The sequence below is a fragment of the Loxodonta africana genome, chromosome 3 (genome assembly GCF_030014295.1).
Source record: "Loxodonta africana isolate mLoxAfr1 chromosome 3, mLoxAfr1.hap2, whole genome shotgun sequence".
In the NCBI taxonomy this organism is placed as follows: domain Eukaryota; kingdom Metazoa; phylum Chordata; class Mammalia; order Proboscidea; family Elephantidae; genus Loxodonta; species Loxodonta africana.
In genome coordinates, this window is record NC_087344.1 from 107,871,995 (window position 1) to 107,896,823 (window position 24,829).

The 24,829-nt window shown below is 40.0% G+C and overlaps 1 protein-coding gene across 2 annotated transcripts in view; it reads right to left on the bottom strand.

Moving 5' to 3' along the window:
- Positions 1-24,500, bottom strand: part of SLC35D1 (solute carrier family 35 member D1) — a 46,133-nt gene extending 21,633 nt beyond the window's left edge. For both annotated transcript variants that reach the window (XM_003411247.4, XM_023549488.2), the window contains exons 1-8: positions 24,269-24,500; positions 23,386-23,419; positions 23,202-23,288; positions 21,978-22,045; positions 19,936-20,007; positions 19,178-19,246; positions 16,585-16,687; positions 12,764-12,856 (exon numbers count right to left, since the gene is read on the bottom strand). In XM_003411247.4, the coding sequence (XP_003411295.1) occupies positions 12,764-12,856; positions 16,585-16,687; positions 19,178-19,246; positions 19,936-20,007; positions 21,978-22,045; positions 23,202-23,288; positions 23,386-23,419; positions 24,269-24,471 (729 nt within the window). In that variant the 5' untranslated portion in view covers positions 24,472-24,500. The remainder of the gene's footprint in view (positions 1-12,763; positions 12,857-16,584; positions 16,688-19,177; positions 19,247-19,935; positions 20,008-21,977; positions 22,046-23,201; positions 23,289-23,385; positions 23,420-24,268) is intronic.
- Positions 24,501-24,829: the final 329 nt, after the last annotated feature.

Here is a 24,829-nt window from a genome sequence, read left to right on the forward strand (position 1 = left end):
ATTTCGTTACCATGTCTATAGACTGTGAGCTCTCTGAGGGTAGGACCTACATTGCATTTATCTGATGGTATTCCTAACATTTGACAGACAGCAGACATTTGATCTTATGTTTCTGTCTTTGTTTTCCCTTTGTTGAGGTATGATTTACAAAAAATAAAATAAACCAATTTTAAGGGCACAATTTAATGAGTTTTGATAAATGTATACAATTATATAACCAGGATTACAATCATGATAAACAATATTTCCATTACCCCATAAAGTTCCCTCCCTCTCTTCTGTAGTCGACTCCTCCTCCACTTCCAGCCCTTGGCAACATCTGATCTACTTTCTGTTACAATTAATTTTTCCTGTTCAAGAATTTTCATATATGTGGAATTATACAGAATGTACTCATTTGTGTCTGGCTTGTTTCACTTAGCATAATGCTTACTGGCCACCTGTATTTCTTCTTTGGAGCCCTGATGGTGTAGTGGTAAAGGGCTCAGCTGTTAACCAAAAGCCTGGCATTTTGAATCTGTCAGTCGCTCCTTGGAAACTCTATGGGGCAGTTCTTTCGTCCTACAGGGTTATTATGAGTCAGAATCGACTTGACAGCAATAGGTATATTTCTTCTTCAATGAAATATGTGGTCCAAATCTTTTGCCAAATTTTTATTCAAGTTTGTCTTCTTACTACTGAGTTGTAAGAGTTCTTTATATATTCTGGATACGATATCTTAATCATATGTGTATTATACAAATATTTTTCCCAATCTGTAGTTCTTTTTGTTTTTTTTTTGTAGCTTGCCTTCTTGTTTTTAACAGTGTTTTTTGAAAAGCAAAAATTTTCAATTTTGGTGTAGTTTAATTTAACGATTTTCTTTTATAATCCTTGCTTTTTATAACTTTTCTGTGAAACCTGTGCCCAACCCAAGGTCACAAAGATTTTCTCTTATTTTCTTCTAGGATTTTAAAATTTTAGCTCTTATGCTTAGGTCTATTATCCTTATCAATCTAATCTTTGTATATTTTAGCAGGTAAGGGTCAAGGTTCATTTTTTTGCACACAGATGTCAAATTGTTCCTGTACCATTTGTTGAAGAGATTATCCTTTCCCCATTGATTTGCTTACCTTGGCATCTTTGACAAAAAATAATTGGTCTATTTCTAGATTCTCTGCTCTGTTCCATTGATCTAAACATCTACCCTTAATCCAAAACCACACTCTCTTGATTATTATAGCTTTATAAGAAGTCTTGAAATCAGGTAGGATAAATCCTCCAAAGCTGCTGTTTTTCAAAATTGATTTGACTATTCTATATCCTTTGCAATTCCATATAAGAGATCACCTAAAACATGAAATGCAGATACTTTAAATGTGCTATATAAAATTTATATATACAGAAGAGATTACTCATTTAAAGTTCTACCACTGTTATCTGTGTGGTAAATTTGAAGGCACATCTTTTATTCTCCCTAAAATAGGAAACACAGAAGGCACAGTGAATGGGTACTTTGCTAGTCAGGAAAAAACAAATCCTTAAAACAAAACAAAACTTCTGTCTCTAGGGAAACTTCTGATAAAGAGCCATTATGGAGAGGGTGAGCTGCCTGGTCAGTCTGTGTGTGGCACAGAACTAGATGGGCTCTCTGCCAAGGGCCTGCAATCTTTAATTTTGGCTGAGTGGTGGCTGTTATTACAGACTGGACATACAAAGATGCGTACTTGGGTTTTCCTTCTGGTTTGAATAAAGGCTTTGGTTCTATAGGTGCTAGCAGTGTGATGTAATACCACAGGCCAACACACCACAGCAGTGAAAAGGTTGTAGCATAAGCAGTGGGCAAAGGTTATGTGGACCTATTATTGCTTCCTAAAATTAGTCATTTGGTTTAAGTAAGACTTTTAGTTAATATTAAAAATAATTGAAAAGAAAAGTTTTTTAAAAGTCTGATTTTTAGTTAGGCAATGGAAGAGAGAAAAGGAATATCTCAATGACATTAGGCACTAAGACCACATAATCAATAACAAGGCTAAAATCTAGTTCTCAGATACAATTAGATTTCATCTTATATAACAGTGCTGATCTACTGACTCTAGCTGTCTGGACCACTGTCTCAAGAAACAATATGAGACTTTGACTAGGCTTAGCAGGAAAGCATTGGTACTACCTGGCAATGTCTACAATGAACAAAGGTTAATAACTTAGCACCTTATGCATGCGGCTGCTAACCAAAAGGTTGGTGGTTTGAACCCACAAGTGGCTCTGTGGGAGAAAGGTCTTGATAATCTGCTCCTGTAAAGACTGCAGCCTAGGAAATTCAATGGGCAGTTCTACTCTGTCATACAGGGTTGCTGTGAGTTGCAATCTACTCAACAGTACACAGCAACGACAATCTAGTGAGAAGCAGCCCTGGTGGTGCAACGGTTAAGTACTCAACTGCTAACTGAAAGGTCTGGGGTTCAAACCCACCCAGTAGCATCAAGAGACTTGGCTATCCGCTCCCATAAAGATTACAGCCTCGGAAACCCTATGAGAGCAGTTCTACTCTGTCATATAAGGTCATTTTGAGTTGGAATCAACTCCACGGCATACAACAACAGTCTAGTGCCAGGAGTCCCTGGGTGGCGCAAATGGTTAAGTGCCTTACTGCCAGTTGAAAGGTTGGGGGTTCAAACCCACCCAGAGACACCTCAGAAGACATGCCTGGTGACCTATTTCTGAAAGGTCACAGCCTTGACAATCCTGTAGAACAGTTCTACTCTGCACACATAGGGTCACCAGGAATTGGAATCAATGGCAACTAACGATAACCTAGTAACAAGCATAGACTTTCAATGTGCACTGCATCTTTTGCTTGGCAGCTGTAGCTCTTAACCACTATGCCACCAGGGCTTCCCATCAACGTACAGGGATCTGAAATAAAATCCAAATCATGACTGACATATTTTCTTAGTGTTTTGATACCTACTTTCTTACTATGAAGTCTAAAAATAAACCAACTACTTTGTCTTTGGACCTTGTAATAAAGGGATGATGAATGATAATACCATGATATTTTGGAAATTCTTTCTCCAAAAAACTATTGAGAAAAACAATTGAATCCTTATTCTAGAAAGTAAAGTGCTAGAAAACTTTCAGCACAGAAGACAATGGCAGTGGTACAAATGATCTGCATAGTTCCTTCCCCACCTGGGGAAAGTCAGGCCGGGTTCCTGGAGCCAGTGGTTCTAGGCGGCCCACTCTACCCCCTGTACTACTGTAACCATTTGCCACAACTTCTGCTCTGTCCCTCAGACAAGGAATCAGAACCCAAATATCCTAACTACCTCTGCTTACTGGACTCTTGCCACCTATGTAAAACACATGTATCATGACCAAACTACCCACTCAGGCTTACCAACTGGATCACTTGATTTTATTTTTAAAAGCATAGCCTCAAAGGTTAAGAACGGCTACTTTATCAGTCAAAAAGAATATACTGGCAAAGAGAAAGATCCATTTGTTCATAATTGAAGAATAAGTGACCCAACCCACTTGTTTTACATATAAGAATACCAAGGCTCGGAAAGCAGAAGGGACGTGTATCTACGTGGGAGGAATAATTCAGAATCTGAGAATCAGTCTGTATGATCTACAGTGACCCAGGAAGGGTTAATAACTCTGGAGTAGCCAAACCAATGACCTAAATTTTTTTTTCATTTTAGTCAGTAAATGCTTAGTAAGAGGCACACCCAGGTAGATGATTTGTGCAGTAGCTTTTCCTGTAAAACTTATCTGACCCATGTAGCTTAACCAGTGATATAATGAAGACATTATACAATATACCAATGCGTACAGTACTGGCCTTGTGAGATCTACAGCAGGGGTCTGTTCTCCCGTCCCTACGTGAGAACACCTAGCTGGGTGTGCTGCCAGAAAGCCAGGCTCCAATTCCTGTGACTGTGAATCACTGGCTTTGTGCTGCACACATTCCTTTTAGAAGCAGCAGCGAGTAAGTTTAAACACATTTTGCTCCAACTGGCACTTTAGAAAGTCATGAGTCAACTGATGTCTGTTCCACTTTTATCTGGTTTAACTATGTATCTTTTACTAATAGTAAGCTGGCTTTTGCATGACACATAGTTAAAAAGAAAAAAGTTTTAAAGTTAGAAGACATACGTTTTAAAAAACTAAGTGCTTGGCTAGGATGTACAGAAACTGGAACTCTGGCGCATCGCTGGTGGGAATGTAAAACGGTGCAGCTGATGTGGAAAACCGTCTGATGTTTTCTCAAAGAGTTAATCATGGAAGTGCTATAAAAAACCAAAATCCCAGTGCCGTCGAGTCAATTCCGACTCATAGAGACCCTACAGGACAGAGTAGAACTGCCCCATAGGTTTCCAAGGAGTGCCTGGCCAATTCCAACTGCCGACCCTTTGGCTAGCAGTTGTAGCACTTAACCACTACGCCACCAGGGGAAGTACAATATGACCCAGCAATTCCACTCCTAGGTATATCCCCAAAAGACTTGTGAGCAGGGAGACAAATACTTTTACGTATTTTTTTTTTTTTTTTATGTTCACTGCAGTTATTATTCACAATAACCAAAAGGTGGAAACAACCTACAAGTGTCTCTCAACAGATGAATGGCTAAACAAAAGGTGCTAAACACACACAATGGAATATTACTCAGCCATAAAGAGAAATGAAGTTTTGATACACACTATGGCATGAATAAAAAAAACCTTGAAAATATTGTGCCAAGTGAAATAAGTCAGACACAAAAGACAAATATTTTGTGATCCTATTTACATAGACTATACAGAACATAGACAAAAGTTTATTAGTGGTTACCAGGGGCAAGGGGGAAGGGGGAATGGAGAGTTACTGCTTAAAGGGTACCGAGTTTCTGTTTGGGGTGATGAAAAACTTTAGGAAATGATTGTGGTGATGGTTGCAAAACATGGTGAATGTCACTAACGTCACCAAATTGTACTCTTAAAAAGGAGTTAAAATGTCAATTTTTTGTTATATATATTTATCACAATGAAATTAAAAAAACAAAAACTAAGTACTGAATATACTGACCCCTGGTAAACCCAGAACTTTGAAAACCTTGAACAAACTTAAAAATATATGCATGTGTATGAGTGTATACACACATTCATACACACACACATACATTTTATATATAAAGATATTAGTTTGGTTTCTCAGAATGCTCTGCCAAGGCTTTGTATTATGTGCTCGCTGGGATGAGTTGTACAACTGGAACTTGCCTTTCAATCTTTATATTAATTATTTTTTGTCCTGGGGCTCCACTTCTTACTTAAAGACTGTGTCAGCCTCATCAATTGCTCTGTTCAGCTTCTGCCTCCTTGGAGAGCTGACCTTTCAGAGCCCTCTTGCTGTGTTCCTATCCTAACAGAGGGAAGTTTCCCCTCCTCTGCTTACTGCAGTTAAGAGTGGGACTTTGAGAAAAACAATTTGCATGTGAATTTGCTTCAGACTGCATCCTGGATGAGAGCCTATAACAATGAATAATGACAACAAATTGGTCTGTCCCACTTGCCCTAACCCTCTGCTATGAAGTTGATTCTGACAGATAGTGACCCTACAGGACAGAGTAGAACTACCCGATAAGGTTTCCAAGGCTGTAATCTTTACAGAAGCAGACTACCACATCCTTCTCCTGCACAGTGGCCGATGGGTTCGAACTGCCAACCTTAGCAGCCAAGTGCATAACCATTGTGCCACCAGGGCTCCTCCACCTAGTTGTTCTTGTAAATTTAAGATTCATCAAAGGATAGTCACCTTTTATACAAAAAACTTATCTTTTTCATATTATTCCTTTTATAAGATATAGTTTTTAAATACATTCACATGATTCTACAATCAAAAAAAAAAAAAAAAGATAGTGAAAAGTCTCTCTCCCATCCCTGTTCTATACTCACCCAGTTCCCACACACACAAACTTGATGGTTCCTGTGGTGGATTAATCAATTACTTGTGTCTGTGGCCTTTCTAGCCATGGTCTTTTAACTCCCACCCAGGTGATTGTGTGATAGGGTAATTGTGGCCTACCAAGGGGAGTGGTGGAAACCCTGGTGGTGCAGTGATTAAGAGTCTGGCTGCAAAAGGTCGGCAGTTCAAATCCACCAGGTGCTCCTTGGAAGCCCTATGGGGCAGTTCTACTCTGTCCTGCAGGAGCACTATGAGTCAGAATCAACTCAACGGCAATGGTTTGGTTTAAAGGGATTGGTCAGTTTGGCCTTAAAAGTGAGCCAATTCCAGAGCAAAGAGGAGAGCCCAACACCACCAAAGAAGGGGAGGCCTGCAGGAGACAGCGCAGTGAGCTTCCTGGCCCACGGAGCGAGAAAACTGAGTGCCTTTGGGCAGACTGACTGTCAGGGAGAAGTCTACACCTGACCCATCAATCTGGGACCTGCCAGCCTCCACAACCGCCATGAGCCATTTCTTTTACATGCTTTGTGAGTTCTGTGAGACCTTGCAGGGAATTAGAGAACCCAAAGACAGGAGGGAGAGTAGTGAGGTGAGAGGGAGTAGTTGATGTTAAGAGATGATGGAGTGGTACAGCAGCTTGGAAAACTTAAGACATTTGGGACATCTTTAACCTCCACCTCATTAGAGCCAGCTTTGTGCTGATCTTTATAAAAGAAGCTATTCGTTTAGTCACTTTATTAGTTTCATGTATATTCTCCCAGTGTTTATATAAATATTAAGTGAATAAAAGGTTCACGTATGTGTTTTGGACTGATGTGTCCCCCCAAAATATGTGTTGTAAATCCTAACCTCTATGGCTGTGGTTACAATCCCAGGAAATTAGTTTTTTGTTGCTACTGAGGCAGAATTCGTGTACAGTGTGTCAGGAGTCAGTCTCGTACAAGCGATAAAGGGAGCAGATTAGGCAAGCAGAGATGGGGGAAGAGAGATGCCAAGCCACATGAAGACCGCCCAGGAGCAGAAGCTCAGAAGAGACAAGGACCTTCCTCCAGAGCCGACAGAGAGAGAAAGCCTTCCTCTAGAGCTGGCACCCTAAATTTGGACGTCGAGCCTCCTAAACTGTGAGAAAATACAGTTGTTTGTTAAAGCCACCACTTGCGGTATTTCTGTTATAGCAGCACTAGATAACTAAGAATATATATTCTTATTTTTTGCTGGTTCCCACAAAAGGAAAGAGTTTTGCACCTTCCTTTTTCATTGAACAATTTATGCTGGAGGCTTTTTCACTCATTACACAGCTGTCACACAAAATGGTTTTTAACACCCCATCTCTGTCAGGAAAGCAAGACCAACAGATGAGAGCATTTATCAGCACTGGTTACAGGAGTCAGGGAGCAGCTGAGCTGACTCCAGCTGAGCAGCCTCCACACTGGCATGCCTCTTACTCCTCAGAAACTGTGTATCAGCCCTGGAAAGCACCCCACCTAGAGGAAAACTAATTCAACCCACTCTACACATGACAAAAGGGGGCAAGCAAGAGAGTAAAAGAGACTTGTCCAAAGTTAGACAGTGGTCAAGGACAGAATTGGAGGTTGCTGGTCTTCTGCATTCTGGCCCCACATTCTCTCCGCTGTACCAACTATGTCACAAACCTGTATGGATCTGTCACTACCTGCTGAGTAAATTTCAAATTCCTGTCTTTAGCACTGGTTGCTACTCAGACGGAAGCAGGGTGTAGTAAGGTGGGAAGATCAAGAGTACCAGTCTAAATCTGGGTTCGAATCCTGAGGCCTCTCTGGGCCCCAGGTTCATCTCTAAAATAAGAGGCTTGAACCAGATGCTCTCTAAGGTCTCTTCTAAGGTCTCCAAAGTCTTTGACTTCTACCCTCTACTCATACCGAAGAGTCTGATCTTTGCAGCTGTGCCTGTGCTCACCGGGTGAGTTCCCCTTGGATGTGCTTTTTGTTTCTCTCTGTCCTCATCTTTCCAGGCCCAGCTCAACTTTTCCCGGTATATACCTATTCAGAAGATGCTCTTGTAAACATGGTAAGCACTCCCGTATTTCAGGGCCTTTACATCCAACTAGATTATTCTCCCTCCAAACAAACCAACCAGACTCATAGCAACCCCACAAGGGCAGCGCAGAGCTGCCCCATAGGGTTTCCAAGGCTGTAAATCTTTGCAGAAGTAGACTGTCACATCTTTTTCCCATGGAGTGGCTCATGGGTTCCAACTGCCAACCTTTTGGTTAGCAGCTGAGCGCTTAACTACTGAGCCCCCAGGGCTCCTTACTCTCCCTCCAGAGCCACACAAATTGCTCAGTTCATTCAGTTTAGTGTCTGCTCAAATGCACCTTATAAAGAAGCCTTTCCTAACGATTTTATTTAAAATAAAACTTCCTCAGAACTCTTCATCCCTGTTTTATTTTTCTTCATAGCACTCATTCTATAATTTATGTTTAGTCTATCTCAACCCATCGGAATGCAGGCTCTGCTAAAACAGGGACTTCTGTCCTTTTTTTTTTTAAGAGTGCCTGACACATAATAAGCACTCAGAAAATACTTGAATGAAAGAAATATATTTATAAACAATCAACTACCAACAAGGACAAGCTGTACATGCGCTACTTCTAATACCAGTACTGAGGTATGTTTCACATTCAATAGTTTGTCCTATGAGAAAGCCCTACTTCGTAATCCCAAATGTGGGGAAAAAAGTGAGAGAGGCAACAAATGGCTTTGGGAAATACATGTAGTTGGGTGAACAGCAAGGGATCTGGTATCAGAGAGGTTCTAGTTCTAATCACTGTGCAACCTTGAGGATACCCTCAACCTCTATTAGACACGGCAACTGTCTTAGTTTCTTAGTGCTATATCAAAAATACCACAAGTGGATGGCTTTAACAAACAAAAATTTATTTTTTCACAGTTTAGGAGGTTAGAAGTCCAAATTCAGGGTACTAGCTCTAGAGGAAGACACTCTCTCTCAGCTCTGGGAGGAAATCCTTGTCTCAGCTTCTCTAGCCCCTTCATTCCTGGGTTTCTTGGCAATCTATCTTTCCCCCATTTGTGCTTGCCTGCTTCTGTGCCTAATCTGCTTCTATGTCAAAAATGATAAGGTTTAAAGCACACCCTACACTGATAAGGCCTCAATGACATAACAAAGAAAACTCCTTTCCCAAATGGGATTACAGCCACAGATACAAGGTAGGATTCCAACACGTATTTCTGGGAGGACACAATATAATCCACAACAGCAACCCGCCTCACAGGTATATGAGGATCGGGGAAATGATGTATGTGGAAGCAGTCTGTTAAGTATGAGGTATCACACCTTGGAGGAGAAGTCTCACTAAAGGCCAAAATCAGGCTCAAATTGTTTATTTGAAAACAGCTCTATATAAAGATAAGTTGCCACCAAAAAAAGTGTCCATTCTTAAAATCTATATAAACACACGTGCATGCTTATTTATATATACATATATTTTTTAGAGGAAAAGCACAGTTCTAAAGGCTATACAATGAAAATGAACCTCACTTACTGGAAAACTCTTACCTGGAAACCTGCCACATATTTCACTCTGTAATGTGAACTCTTTTTTGCCAGGGCTTCAGGCAAACAGACTCCTGACTACTATGATATTAGAATCTTCCGGTGGAAGATACAAACTGCAAACCCCTTAAAGAATACTATGAGCCTCTGAAAACCTTTGGTTATTTATGGCTTCCATCCACTGTTTCCAGGCTGGTTGTCACTAACCACAATGCCCCAGGTCAGCATTACTTGTTGCATTTGGTGCCTGGGAAAATCAAGCCCTACCTCCTCCAAAAAGCCAATCTTGATATTTAACTCACACCAATTTCTTCCTAACCTGAACACTTGTATTTTCAGTGATGTACTCAGTGATGAGCAAGCCCTTTGTTGTTACACCATCTCTGTATCATGCTAAATGCCTTCCTTGTCTGTCAAGACTGTGTCATATTTCTCATATATCCCCAAGAGAACTTAGTATAAGGCTTTCTTAGCAAAGGGAAGATGTTCAAAAATACTAAATTTAACTGGATATAAAATGAAATCGTGGTGACTTGTTTCATAATCAAAATACTAATTAAAATGAAATTATACAACTCTTCTCATAAGCACACAAGGAATTTAGGAACAGAATCAAACTTAGAACTCTCACTTTCTAAGTTTCAAACTTTATTCATAGCCTCAGAACAACACAGATTATTCACACCACCTATATTTTGTCTGTCGGCAAACCTCCAACAACAAGGGGATGGAACTGATCCACTTCCTCTTTATAGCCCACCCACCCAGACCCAGTGCCGTGGAGTTGATTCCGACAATACCCCAAATATACGTCTCTTACAGAACCTCTAACTGTTCACTGCTCTTATGTTGACAGGTCTATTCCCTACGTAAATGGTAAGGTCCTCAAAGTCAAGAACACCACCTAATTATCTTTTATTTTCCTTACTACCTGAATCTAACACAGTGAGAAACACAATAAAACTTAGTATCTACTTGAGAACCTGAGGAAGGAGAGAAAAGGGCATGAAACTGAAATACATAGCTGGTGTTTCCATCTGTACCCCAATAAATGTTTTATAAGAACCATGTTAATTAGTATTAAGAGTGAGGATGAACAAACATTTACGTAAAACTCAAAACACTGATAGGGTTTGACTATAAAGAAATGAGTTCAGCTTCCGTAAGTACTTTATCATCTCAGCTTGAAAGTATTCAGATGAACTCTGGCACTCTTTATAAACATAATTCTTCCAAAATAAACCTTTCCTGACCTTTACCTGGCACTTCCACTGGGAAAACAAATAAGATTACTCAAATTCTACTCTCTGCTTAAATAAGGAAGGAAAGAAGAAGAAAATCTATATCTCATCCTAATATTAAGTGTTCACTTTTCACACTGAGTAAAAAACATTCTTAATTATACTGGAACATTTCAAATAGAATATGATCTATGAATTTTGAAATGCGCATGAATTATGCTACAACCTCACAGATTACACTCAACTTTACAGATAACTTATAGGAAAATTATCATCACTTTGAAATGAAGAAGTATTTTCTTCTTTCAATTAGCTACAAGCTTCGAGTCAAAGTTTCAACTTAATGAAAATTCAATCTTTGTTAAATCCTTAGTATCTATCCACATTGATCTCCTAACTTTCTCCTGTACAGACTGGGCTCAAGATTTGGAACCATGAGGAGGCTGATAATTTTGTCACATATATGACCCAAATCTGACTCTACCACCCACCAACTATATGGCCTTGGGCGTGTTAATTATTCTCTCTGAACCTCTATTTCCACACTGATAAAACAGAGATAATTCAAACTTCCCACACTGGTAAACTAGAGCTATTATGAAGACTACATTGTATTTTTTTTATTTTATATACATGTAGTGAGTAACAACAACAAAAAGAAAACCACAACCTTTTGCTGTCAAGTCAATTCCAACTCAGGGTGACCCCATGTGTTGCAATTTTCAATAGCTGTGATCTTGGAAGCAGACCACTAGGCCTTTCTTCTGAGGCACCACTGGGTGGATTCGTACCCTCAACCTTTCAGTTAGTAGTCAGGTGTTTAACCATTTCCACCACCTAAAGACTCAATAAATGTTAGTTTCTCTTCCTACTCTTCCACAGCCACAAAATACTTAATCAACACTCTTTACTAGTCAGAGCAATAGCTCCCTCCGTCTTCTAGTCTGGGGCCGTTTTTAGGCCTGCTGGTGGCCTGGCTACAGTTTACGAAAACATTTACACCTATATTTAAGATGATCTGTGCCAATTCTTTAAAAGAAATAGCTCTTGATGAAAAAAAATAACAGCTTTATAAGCAGTCTTCTCCTTCTGCCTCTGGTTCCAAGAACAATTTTTTAACAGTATAATTGCTTTCAAAAACCTTTTATTTCAGCTCCCACTGATCTGTGGGGATTATCACTGTCATTAGAATGAATAACCAACACATTCATTCTGAAAAGTTACTAGCCAAGGGAATCATTGGAAGCAATCTTGACACAGAAATCCTTGGCAGAAGTCTGGATTTCTATTTAGTTCACAAAATTATGTGAATTTTGGCAATATGGTGTCACTTTTTTCCTATGAATGTGGGCTTGTTTTAGAGGAAAATTCTTCTCTGAATTTATTTCACTATTCCTCTATTCTGGATTTATATAGCTATATATTGTAGAAAATGGATAAACTATTATATTAACTGCTATTTATATGGTTAAGTGATCACATAAAGTGCGAAATATCTCCGGGGGGTCGGGGGTGGGGAGAGATAGCTTGGGATTTAAGCCAGGATGGCAACTGTACATGAAAACACAAAGCTTCTCATGAAGCCTAGCAGTTTGTTTCAGGTAGAAAGAACTTCATTATTCAGGATTTTTTGTTTCTCAAGGAGAGTTTTCTATTATATCTATTTTATAGCTTAGGAGAAATGTAAAAATTCCCTTTCTCTATCCTTCTGGCACATAAGAAAAGGACACTCGTTGACATGCACTATTTTTATATCGACAGTCAGAGCTATTCTAAGCCATTTTAGTACTATCCAGTACTTATGCCAAGGAAAAAGGTTAGCACGGCATTAGCAAGCTGAAAAGCAAACTTTCAGTTTTTGGTCATTTAATAAAGTCTATCCTTGGAAACACTGGAGCAGTTCTCCTCTGTCCTAGAGGGTTGCTATGAGTCAGAATCAACTCGACAGCAATGGGTTTGGGGTTTGTTTTTGTTTGTTTGTTTTTTTAATCTTTTGCTCATGAATCATCAGCATAAACCATTAAACTATAATTAGAAAGTCTTACCTTTTGTGCATCTCCTGTGACATATGCAATGGCCAATGTGGGCAGAATCATGAACAGTGCATTGTAATAGAGCAGGCCATATTTTCCCAGCTCCTAGGACAGGAAATAATTAGGTGTTTTACTTGGCTCTTTGAGACTGATAGACACAACTCTATGTTGTTATTGTTACGTGCCGTTGAGTCGCTTCTGACTCATAGCAACCCTACGTACAACAGAACAAAACACTGCCCAATCCTGTGCCATCCTCACAATTGTTGCTATGTTTGAGCCCACTGTTGCAGCCACTGCGTCAACCCATTTTGTTGAGGGTCTTCCTCTCTTTTGCTGACCCTCTACTTGACCAAGCATGACGTCCTTCTCCAGGGACTAGTCCCTCCTAGTAACATGTCCAAAGTACGTGAGGCTAAGTCTCATATCCTCGCCTCCAAGAAGCATGCCAGTTGTGCTTCTTCTAAGACAAATTTGTTTGTTCTTCTGGTAGTCCATGGTATATTCAATACACAACCCTATATCGCCCCCATTACACACACACACACACACCCCTCAGAATGTACACAGAAAATCACCAAGTCAAAAGTTTTGAAAACACGAAGAAATAATCTAAGTTTTCAGAAGACAAAAAGAAACAGAAAGCAACCTTAAAAGATTTTAAACTTATTTGAGCTAAATTCAAGCACTTAAGATCAGAGAAATAAAAATGACATCAACTGGCTGCCTCAAAACAACAAGTAGGGAAGAGATTATTTTAAATACAAATGCACATATTTATAGGTACACATTCCTGAAGCTCTTCTCTTCACAGAATTGAATCAAGAGTTATCAAGTTAGCCTTGGGCTTTTCTGGACCATAATAGAGTGCCATTTAAGAAAGGTGGATAGACAGATCCAGACACACAGACTCAAACCTAGATCAACACAGACAGGCATAACTTCCTAGTGAAGAACTGCTGAAAATGTGTATGTGAGACACAATGGAGATCAAGATTACTATGGCTAAACTCCCAAAACACAGTATGATTAGTTGTGCCCCCAGAGACTGAGGACCAATGAAGGACATCAACATCTTCAAACACAGGGAGCCTATGGGAACTCTGGGCCTATCTTGATTCACACACTTCTAGGACATCTAGCGGAAAGTACAGTCAATGGAAAAAGTAGGCCAGAGTTGTGAGGGGAGCTGTGAGAACAGAGGTATAATGTCTATCTAACTTCTGTGATTTGAAAGATCACTTACAGTAATAAAAAAGTCAAACTATATTCTCAAAAGGAGATTTGAAAAACTGGAAACAAATACTCAACAAAAGAAAAACTAGCTGATTAAACTATGAGCAGCCATACACGAAAACATCACACAGCCACAAAAAATGTTTAATAACGCTGACAGACATGGAAAGGTGTTCATGAAACAGTACTGAGTGAAAAGTAAGAGCTTAGAAAATATGATACTTCGTTCCTCTTTTGTTTAAAATTTTAGATACTGTGTGCGTGTACACACACAGGCACTCACACCTACAAAAAAGGATATCCACCAAAGCAGTGCTTCTCATTTGATGGTGGGAGAAGGGAGAATTATGTATCCTTCTTCTTTCTCATCTATGTTTTCTACTTCCACCATAAATTTGTATCACTTATATGATTGCTTTTCGAGATTAAAGTTAAAAAACATTTTAAATTCAACAGCTGCATCAGGTCTGAAATAGTCACTAAGTCTTCATGCCACATGACTCATGCTCAAAGGACCAAAATTACAAAAAAAAAAAAAAAGATTACAAGGACTCCCAAAATTATAGGTAGTAAAACTCTTAATTTATTAAAAGCATCTCAGTGTGGTCATACTGCTTCCAGGATAAACTGAATAAGTGGCTGCTTATGGTCACCACAAGTATCGATGAAAAAGTGCACCTCATTTCTAAGATAGCATACATTTGAATCAGGGAAAGCCACGGTAGGACACAAGCTCGAACACAGGTGCTCATCTGCCAGAAGCGTTAAGGGTTAGTGCCAAGTCATCCAGGAAGCAGAGGATGCGTACACACATCTGCACAAGATGTCCAGATACCTGACAAACATCAAAAGTCTAAATGCCAAAGTTTTTTGTTTTTTCTCGTTAAATTTTAACTGTTTTGAATAGCTTTCTCCCTGCCTTCTTAAACAGAGTACTCAGGGTACAATTTGATTCAGGAGCACCATCATCGACATGTATTATTGTATCGTGTTCTAACACAGCGCCACCCTTACTGCTATTTACTAGCCTCTGCATAATTTTTTGAAGTACTTCTGCCTTTTATAGTTTTCCTGTTTGTTTCTCTTATTGTTACCTCTCTTTTTTCACTGCTGGTAAGCCTTTCTGCATTAAACAGAATCCTACCTTCTAGTTTGCTGCTTCTAAACTGTGGACTAAGAAAAGCAGCTCACTAAGCTTAAATGTTCTAACTAGTACAAATAAGTCATAAGTCATTTCTGAATGAAGAACTAACGGGCTCTCCTGGGAGTAAAGTACTTCCGTTAAAATGCAATCATCATACAAAGCCATCAGGGCAAATAAGTGGAAGACATAAAAGGTGTACGTAAAGAAAATCTGTTGGAAATATATCTACACTGTCCTTAGTTCTTGAAGGATATTCAAAAGGACATTCTCTGAGGATATTAAAAGGTACTGGGAGGGCCAGGAAATCCATGATTCTTTTTTGGACGACAAGGCAAAGCCCCTAGCCAAGACTGTCCCGCACAAATACCACACCAACTAGATATTAACTAATACTGCTATCAAGTAGGTAGGGAATTTGCATTTATTTACGAGTCTGAGCACCAAAAAAGTATCTGAAGTAGTTTCTGAAATACTGTACATATAATAGAGCAGACTAAGAAAAACAAGCAGATTAGGTCCTCTGACCAAAAAGAAAATATGGATAGGAAAGTAAGATAAAGCCATGGTCCGTTACAAGATTTAACTACGAGATAAAAATACACCAGTTGCTCAGGGAAAGCTACGATGACATCTAAGATTAATATCTCATGTGGGTCCTCATATAGGGTACGTTATAATGTAAAAGATGAAGTCTTCAACAACAACTCAATGGAGATACAAATGAGTTTCATGTAGTTGTTTCTTACAATAACATAACTCATAATAAAACGTAGTAAAAGCAATGTGGCTCAAATATTCAGCTTTCTGATGGTCTGGCTTGATCTAAAAGTAAAATTTCGACTCAACAGCACACAACAACAACATATTCAAAGTATACAGTAAACAAACAAAAAATACCCTGTAAAGCCTTTGTGTACCTGCTGCCAGTTGAGGGCAAAGTGCTGAGTATACAAAGTTCGTGTGTATGAGATCTAGGCCAGGGAACCCAGTGCTGCTTCTAACAGAGATCCTGGTGCTCCTTAATGTTTCCCACTATCTGTAGCACACAAAGGCCATCCTTGTTCTACAGCCCCATCCAACATTCACTTCCCCTCAAGCCTGCCCAAAGGCTCCCAGATATTGCTCCCAAATCCTCAGGAACACAGCCATGAACGTTTATGGCACTTTTCTCCTATGAGCACCGCTTCTATTTGCTGGCCCATTCTGACCAACAGTGACCCAAACCCTTCCCGAAAAGGCAGCAATAAAGTCTAATTAGTAATTAATTAATTAAAAAACAAAGTTCTTTACGTGAGCACCAAACTACAGGTATTTTTACCCTCAGAGAGACCCCTATGTCTTTCCTATTCCTCCCTAAGCATTTTTCTTTATTCTCAGCTTTTTCCCTGATGAACTGACATTACTATTCCCAGCATCAGTAAATATGTTAGAGAAGCGTTAGACTACTACCTACTTTTGAATCTAATTTTTGTTTTACGTATGCACCATTTGCTGCTGTCAAGACATCATTTATCAGGATAAAAACATATCCTTCCAGATCAAATGCCAAGTCGGAGCTGCAAAACATGAGCAACACTTTAATAACAACTTACATTTAAAGAACATGCATTTAATTTTAAATATGTCCAAATTAAAATATTTGCAAGAATACATTCTTATCTAGAAAAGTGAACATTAGGCATTTTATCAGCTACTAGTATTTCTCAATTCCCGGTCACAGTTTGCAATTTCATATTCAATAAAGGATTCTTCAGAAATAAGTAGCACTCAAACATAAACACATCATTAGCAATAATCAATCATTTCAGTTAATAGCATACTGCTCTGAATTCAAACACAAAACAACAAGCAACCAAACTTATGAGTACAGCACATCTGTGAAGCAGGCAGAAGGCATCAGCTCTCAATTTCACAGACAAGGAAACCAAAAGGATGAAGCTGTTAACATGTCATTTTCCAAAGAGTCACAAAAAAGGTTCCACTATTGTGCAGAGGTAGTTAGGCCGCTGGGTAGAATTTCCAAAGGGTGGATCATGGTTAGTTGTGACATCAACCTAGAACAATGTCTAAGTACATGTAGGAGCATAAATACTTAAATAATTGCTCAATAAATTTACGAGGCATAACTAGTGGATTTGGGAAAAACACAAAATTTCTGGTAGCTAGTAGAGCACCAGGCACAAGAGTACAGCTCAGTAAGTTTATTCGAATAAATGAAATCCTAAAAAAAAGTATGCTATTGCCATATGTTAGCACTCTAGCTGAAACAGTGGCCCCAAAGTCTGCAATTTTCAAGGGATACTACAAACTTGTAATTAAACTACAAGGAGCCTAGACTTCCAAGGAACCTATGCTACTGCAGCTTTTGGCAGGATCAGCTTAATTCACAAGGAACCCTGGTGGCCCAGTGGTTAAGCGCTTGGCTGCTAAGTAAAAGGTCAGCTGTTAAACCCGCCAGCTGCTCTTTGGCAGAAAGATGTGGCAGTCTACTTCCATAAAGATTAGAGCCTTGGAAACCTTATGGGGCAGTTCTACTCTATTCTATGGGGTCACTATGAGTCAGAATGGAACTTGAAGGCAACAGTAAAGGGAGTCTAATATACACCTCCCTCCCTAAGCAACCATTACCTGACAACCCTAACTTCAGATTTCTCCCAATCTGTATCCCAAGTAAAAGGTTCTAATTAGACAAAACTGGTGCAGATAACAATTCTCCTCAGAAACTTTTTGAAAGCCAGAGTAAGCCCTGAGGCCTGTTTGGTTCAATTTTGGATCTCATCAACTTTAAGGATATGTTTCAAAGACTCACAGGACACCTCTAAAAAGAAAGGTATGTGGTTAGTATAAAATTTCTCCCCAAAGAGCCAATAATATCCATATGATTTATAATTATATAAGTAAATTCTAATACCCAATTATGCCATTCTCTCTTGTTTACGATGAAATTTCACTTGGAGATTTACAGTTGAAAAGAATTTGACTTATATTTCCTGTTGCCTATACAACAGGCGGAGCCCTGGCGGCACAGTGATTAAGAGCTCTGCCGCTAATTAAAAGGTCAGCAGTTCCAATCTACCAGATGCGCCTTGGAAACCCTATGGGGCAGTTCTACTCTGTCCTACAGGGTCACTATGAGTCAGAATCAACTCAACGGCAATAGGTTTTTTTAATGCCACGAGGACATGACGAAGGTAAATAATTCAATCCAAGAAGCACACTCAACTCCCAGATGGAAAATATATGTCAAGCATAATTCATGCATGCATGCCCTGGACTGAGTAAGATGTTGTAGATAGAAGGCTTTTAGCAATCATTTTAATTTTTTGAGTCTTTGGGTATACATTTTCCCATGCATTTTGAAACTAAACCTTAGGAAAAATGGAAAAAGCTTTAGTAATTTAATATTTATTATTCTAATATAACATGGTTAGGGCATTTGTGATATATCTTTTTTTAAGTGAGGCCAAATAAAGCAATGCTACTGTTTAATAATCCCCATGGCAAATGATTCATTACCATTTGCCTCACCTTGAAGAAAAGCAGATACTATTTTCTTTAGCAGTAGGCAAGGTTAAAAAACACTGCAGGGTTTATAAAAGCATCTAGACTCTAGAATAAAGTGCAGATTCAAATTCTGGCTCTCCTGTTTATTAGCTATGTGACCTGGAACAAGTCATTGAACTTAAGCTTTAGTTTCCTCAATTATAAAATAGGAAAACTATACTCAAGAGATGCTGTGAAGAATACACACAAAGAACACGTGTAAAATGCCGAATATAATGTGGCAAATGTAAGTTCTCAACAAGAAGACAGTAAGAAATTCTAAATTCAGCTTTTAAGAATCCCAGAAATCTGAATTGTGCCAGCCTGATCTTAATAGAGTCAAAAATACATAACCTTTTCAAGAGCCTTCGGATGCTTTTCAAAGATATGGTTTTACTTAGACTATAGATCTTTCTCTTTACTGATAGCTGATACTTTATTATCAATAATTATTGATCATTTCTAATGTACTAGCATAGGTTTTATATGGGCCGACATCTTACCTGGCAGCTACAAAGGCACCAATAATCATCGCAAATACAGTCATCTTGATGCCCCAAGAAAAGGTCTTCCTATAAAATAAAACAATTAAATACACATCCATATACAGATACATATATATATACAGATTCAGTTACCCAGCTGCTCATTTTCAACAGACAATAAAATATTAGTGATGAACAAAATAAATTTTTTAAAATCATCCCAAAATTCTAAAAATATATATATATAAGTGATGCATTCTTAAAAAAGGTATAAACAATCATATTTTAAATGTTTCCGAGGAATTAGGTATTTAAAAGAACCCCTTTAATGAAGCAAAAGCTCATTTTATTTATATAAATAACTATATCCACATTGTTTCTTATTCTTACAATTATTATTAGTTTGAATTTTTAAAAATCAGAATTTCTTTAAGTTGGAAAAGATCACACACATTTGTAGTAAATGTAGCCAAGACATAAACACAATTTAAAACCTACACCTATGATTTTGACCTGGCTTCACCCCATGGCAGCAGTAGGTGTAAGAATTCTAGAAGACAAACCAACGTTCAGATAGATTTCCAAGCTCTGATTCATGATCTTCCCAACTAGTGCTCCCACGTATCAATTCCCACAGCAAAGGACAAAGTTACTTAAATTTCTCAAAAACTGAAGTAGAAATAAGACAAATAATTTCAGTAACCAATGTATGCTGGGCACATTTTCAAAGTGATTAAAGTCATTTAAAAACTAGATATATTACAAATGTAACTCACTTGAGTAAAACTCCTTCAGCAAACATTGTAAACAGGATGGAGAACCTTCTCAAAACTGTAAACATTGGCAAGCTGCAAAGAAAAGATAATTAGGTAAAATAAAGTTCAACTATTTTTTTAAACTAACTTTCTCCAAATTTGCATTTTAAAATAATGCTAATTCCTTCCTTTTATAACGGAAATTCCATGGTGATTAAACTGTGAATAAACTCTTACATTTGTCTAGAAGTAATTCCTATTTGAAAGCCTAAAAAGTGCTTTTATAAAACCAGAAGTGAGACAAATCAAACTAATTATAAAATGGTAGCGATTACACATCTATCATCACAGACTGAAAATACCCATTTTTTTTAATGTTATCTGCCTAATTACGCAAATACCCTGGAACTGGGAGCATGTTAGTCTTCAAGAGGAAAACTTCTCTTCCTCCTTTCTCCACTGGACTGATCTCCCTTCCCAAACCCGTGAACAGTATCTATGAAAATATTACCCCTTGAAACATGCCTTGATTTTCCTTTTGTAGAAGTAATTTTGTCTTCCTCTAAATTCCTACAGTGTTTTCCTTACACTAAACAAACATACAGATGCCTGCAATACAGTAATTTCTGAATATACCTTATCTCCCCCAGGAAATAATAAGACTCCTGTACAGTTCAAAGTGCCTCATACATAGCTGGCAATCAAAGCCAGGGTTTGAATGAGTGAACCCATGGATGGATGACAATGCCTGAAAAAAGACAAACTCTACACAAGCTGCACTTTGCAGCCACTTGTAGTTCTTTCCAAAAGGATAATGAGATGGAAAACAATGCCCCGCCCCTGATAAATGTGGATTTCTTAAAACCCTCCTCCCACCCCAGAGATATTATCTTGGTCATTCTGTCAGGTTTACTGGGTCTGAAGGAAGAGGAAATGATCCCCAGATCCTCGGAGATCTCCATATTTTGTTTTACAATCATTCAGTATGCCAGGGCACTAGCTCTTTGGAAGTGAGGGAGCCAAGGTTTTCTTTCAAATGGTTTACTTATATGCGAAGTTTGAATAGCACACCCACCCAAAACACACTACATTTCTTAAGTGGAGAAGAGGAATTGGGAGGTTGTAGGGTTTTAGGGTAATAAGACAGTGTTGCCGTGGCACAAAGGTCAAGCACTTGGCTGCTAACTGAAAAGATGGTGATTCGGGCCCTCCCTGACTTAGCAATCTGCTTCCATAAAGATTACAGCCAAGAAAACCTTATGGGGCAGTTATTCTCTGTCACGTGGGGTCATGATAAGTCAGAATTGACTCCACACCACCTAACAACAACACAGTTACCCTGGAGTCCCTGGGTGGCACAAACTGTTATGCGCTCAACTACAAGCTGAAAGGTTGGCAGTTCTAACCCACCCAGAAGCAGCTCAGAAGACAGGTCTGGCCATCTGCTTCTGAAAGGTCACAGTCTTGAAAACCCTATGGAACAATCCTACTCTGGACACATGGGGTAGCCATGAGCCGTAATTGACTCAAAGGTACCAAACAACAACATAGCTGTACTGCCATGTATAAAGATATTAATCATATTCATATCAGGGTTCCAGCTGACTTTATTTTAACTACTTCACATTAAACGAAAAACTACAAAAGTTCTCGTGCCCGCCCTCTGATTCTGTTGTGTGGAATTTATCTAACATATTTAAGAACTGTATTAAATAATTGAAATCCTGGAAGCATAGCATATATCCTTCATTACAGAAGGTCTGGAAAAACAATAAAAATCTCCTATTACATTATTTTTCAGCATTTTAAGACCACACTAGGCGGGATTTTCTTTTATCTACGAAGTGGGAGAAAAAACCCAAGACAAACGAAACTCATCATTCTTTTCATACATGAAGAGTTTAAACTAAAACCTTTGGTGTGCTCTTCACTCTTTAATAATAAAAGCTTCCCAAGTCCTTTCATTTTATTCAGAATCCATAACAATATGTTAAATACTTGACATTCAAACACAGTTTTAAGAATACGTTAACACCTCACTGGTAAAATAAAGTTATCCATACTTCAGTTTCTTTGTGCTGAACAGTCCCGTGATTTGGTTCCCAAAATATAGGAGAGGTAGTGGAAACGTCTAGAAAATTTAAAAAGGGATAACAAAACTCAATAATAAAGACAGCTAAAACAAGGTCCTTTCAAACAAACAAAACAGTTTTGTTTATATGATTAAATTCCTTCCACTTAATCCAATGATTCATTCTCATACGCAATTTTGCCCCCCATGAAGCACCCAAACAATATTAACTCTTCTTGGATAAACAGCTTTACTACAACGGAAAGTGAGAGAGGTAGGAAGGAAAGGGGGAAAAGAAACAGAAATACAAAGATGATCAAATCATGTTGGACAGAAACATCATTTGCTTTAAAACAGGGCTTCCGACCAGTTCATTCAGGTTTGAACCCCTGCTGAGAATCTGCATATCCACTCCCAGATAAACTGAATCAGAACCTACATTTTAACAAGATCCCTAGGTGATTCTCATACATAACAAATTTTGAGAACCACTGCTCTACTAGTGGTTCTCAGAATTGGTCCCCAACCAGCATTATTAGCATCACCTCCGAGTTTGTTACACACACAAATTCCCAGCAGGGGCTAGAAACAGAACAAACCAGGAGGAAGCCCTGCTTTAAAATATGATAATGCATTAGCCCATGGTTCTAAGATCAGCAGAAAAAGAAAAGCTATTTCATCTTCAAGTGGAATCAAGCAGAGGCAGGCCGAAGAATATGAAAATAAACCCAAAGAAGAACGAATGCAGGATACACTGGCTGGATTAAATGAAAGTAGAAACTGTAAAACTGCCGTACCCCTAACAAGTGTACATTAACTGAAAACAAAGCACAAGCTTCCTAGTTTATTTTCTTCTTAATTTTAAAGAGTGTTGGACTTCTTTAAAATATATTACTACATTTATTCTTTACCCCCATTATACCCTCTCGAACAGGCGATTTGAAGGCTGCAATTTTTAAGTATGCAAAAAACTAATAAAAAGTCATATAAAAACCCATTGCCGTCGAGTAGATTCCAACTCATGTGACCTTATGGAGGAACAGGGTAGAACTGCCCCATAGAGCTTCCAGGAGCACCTGGTGGATTCGAACTGCCGACCTTTTGGTTAGCAGCACAGTTCTTAACCACTATGCCACCAGGGTTTCCAAAAATACATATACTGATTTATTTTCATAAAATAAAGTATCACTTTTAGTTTATTATTATTATTCTTTACCTTTCGAGGTACATTTCTGTCAAGGTCAGGAAACTTGACTACTTTGAGCGCCTTTCCCACCGACAGAACTGCCACTGTGGCCACCATCTGTAAATAGAGAACACAGATTCACTGTTCCACATATAAAGACACACACAGTAGTTCCAACAACATAAACCACGTAATGCTTAACAGTCCAACTAACCTGGCCAAGTCCAACACATAGTGAGGAGGGAAATCTACAGAAACGAGAAAGAAAAAAAGAGCACAAAGTCAGCAAACCCAAATGTGAATTCACTTTCCGAATCGACAACCTTAAATGTATTTTGATACCGTCCACACCAACGTCTGCAGTTTATCCAAAACAAAATCTTGTGAGAAAAATTCCAGCTGATTGGCAGGCAACCCCGCTGATTTTGTAGCCTTGGGCAGCCACTTGTCTCATCTTGTCTGATTTTACAATTATTTCAGTCGACTGTAGGCAACAGATTTTTCAAGAAGGCACACATGTCTTCAACAGTTTCACACCTTTTAAAAAATACTTCTGTCTCAGAGTCCCAGTGACAGCAAACCTAATAACCGTAAATGGGCGTGAGGATGCGCACATCCTCCAGGCTGTCAGCGAACGCGGGGAACCACTAAAGTCCCAGACCCTGATCTGGGAGGACGGAGGGCATCTCTCGTTCTCCTCCCTGTCTTGCATGCACAGGGGCCAAAAAGTCACCAAGCAACTTTGCTCCATCATTCCTTAAGGCAGGGTTTCCGTGGCGCTGCAAGAAGGGCACGACAGGCGCTGCCCGAACGTGTCCGCAAACGCGCGCGGGGTCCGACCGAGCTCCGCCCGGGGTCCGACCGAGCTCCGCCCGGGGAGAGGGACCCTCGCCCCAGCCCCGCGCCCCAACCCGGCTCCGCCACCCAGGCTGTCCCGGCCACCGCTCCGGGCCGCGCGCGTCAACTGCCCGCCCTCCCCAGCTCCCGCCCAACTTTGTTCATCTTTAACTTTGGTAACCAAAGTCCACGGAGCCAGCGCCCCGCCGCCGCCACCGCCTCCCGCTCCTCCTCCGCGGCCTCGGCCGCCTCGGCCCTACCTGTAGTTGGTGAGCACGCTCTTGTTCACCACCACGATGAGGAAGGAGCTCACGCCGTAAAAGCCGGCGGCCAGCAGCTTCAGGAACACCGTCAGCGTTTCGGCCGACGCCATCCCCAGCTCCTCCTCATCTCTGTGTGTGGAGGATTTCGCGGGGGCTTCTCCTTTAACCCGAGCATGCTGACGTCTATGAACTTCCGCCATGGCTGCGGCGGCGGCCTGTGAGGAGCGGCGGGCGGGCCCGGCGGAGGGGCTGAGCGGCGCGGGGCCTGCAGCAGCGGTTCCCGTGGGATTCGCGCCGCCGGGACCAGTGGACTGAGCCGGCTACGCGCTTGCTGCCTCCGTTCCCCGCACGGCCGCCGCCCGTCCCCGCCCAGGGGCAGGGACGCTGGGGCGCACACCCCCGGAGGCTCGGCTCGGCTCGGGCATTGTGCAACGTGAGGTCAGAGGGTAGGGGCCGCGCCGCGCTTGGTCTGGGCAGGGGTTGGACAGGGCCTGGAGAAGGGTGACTGGCGACCCTGGGTCCGTGGCGGAGGGGTAGAAGACCCTGGGAGGAACCGCT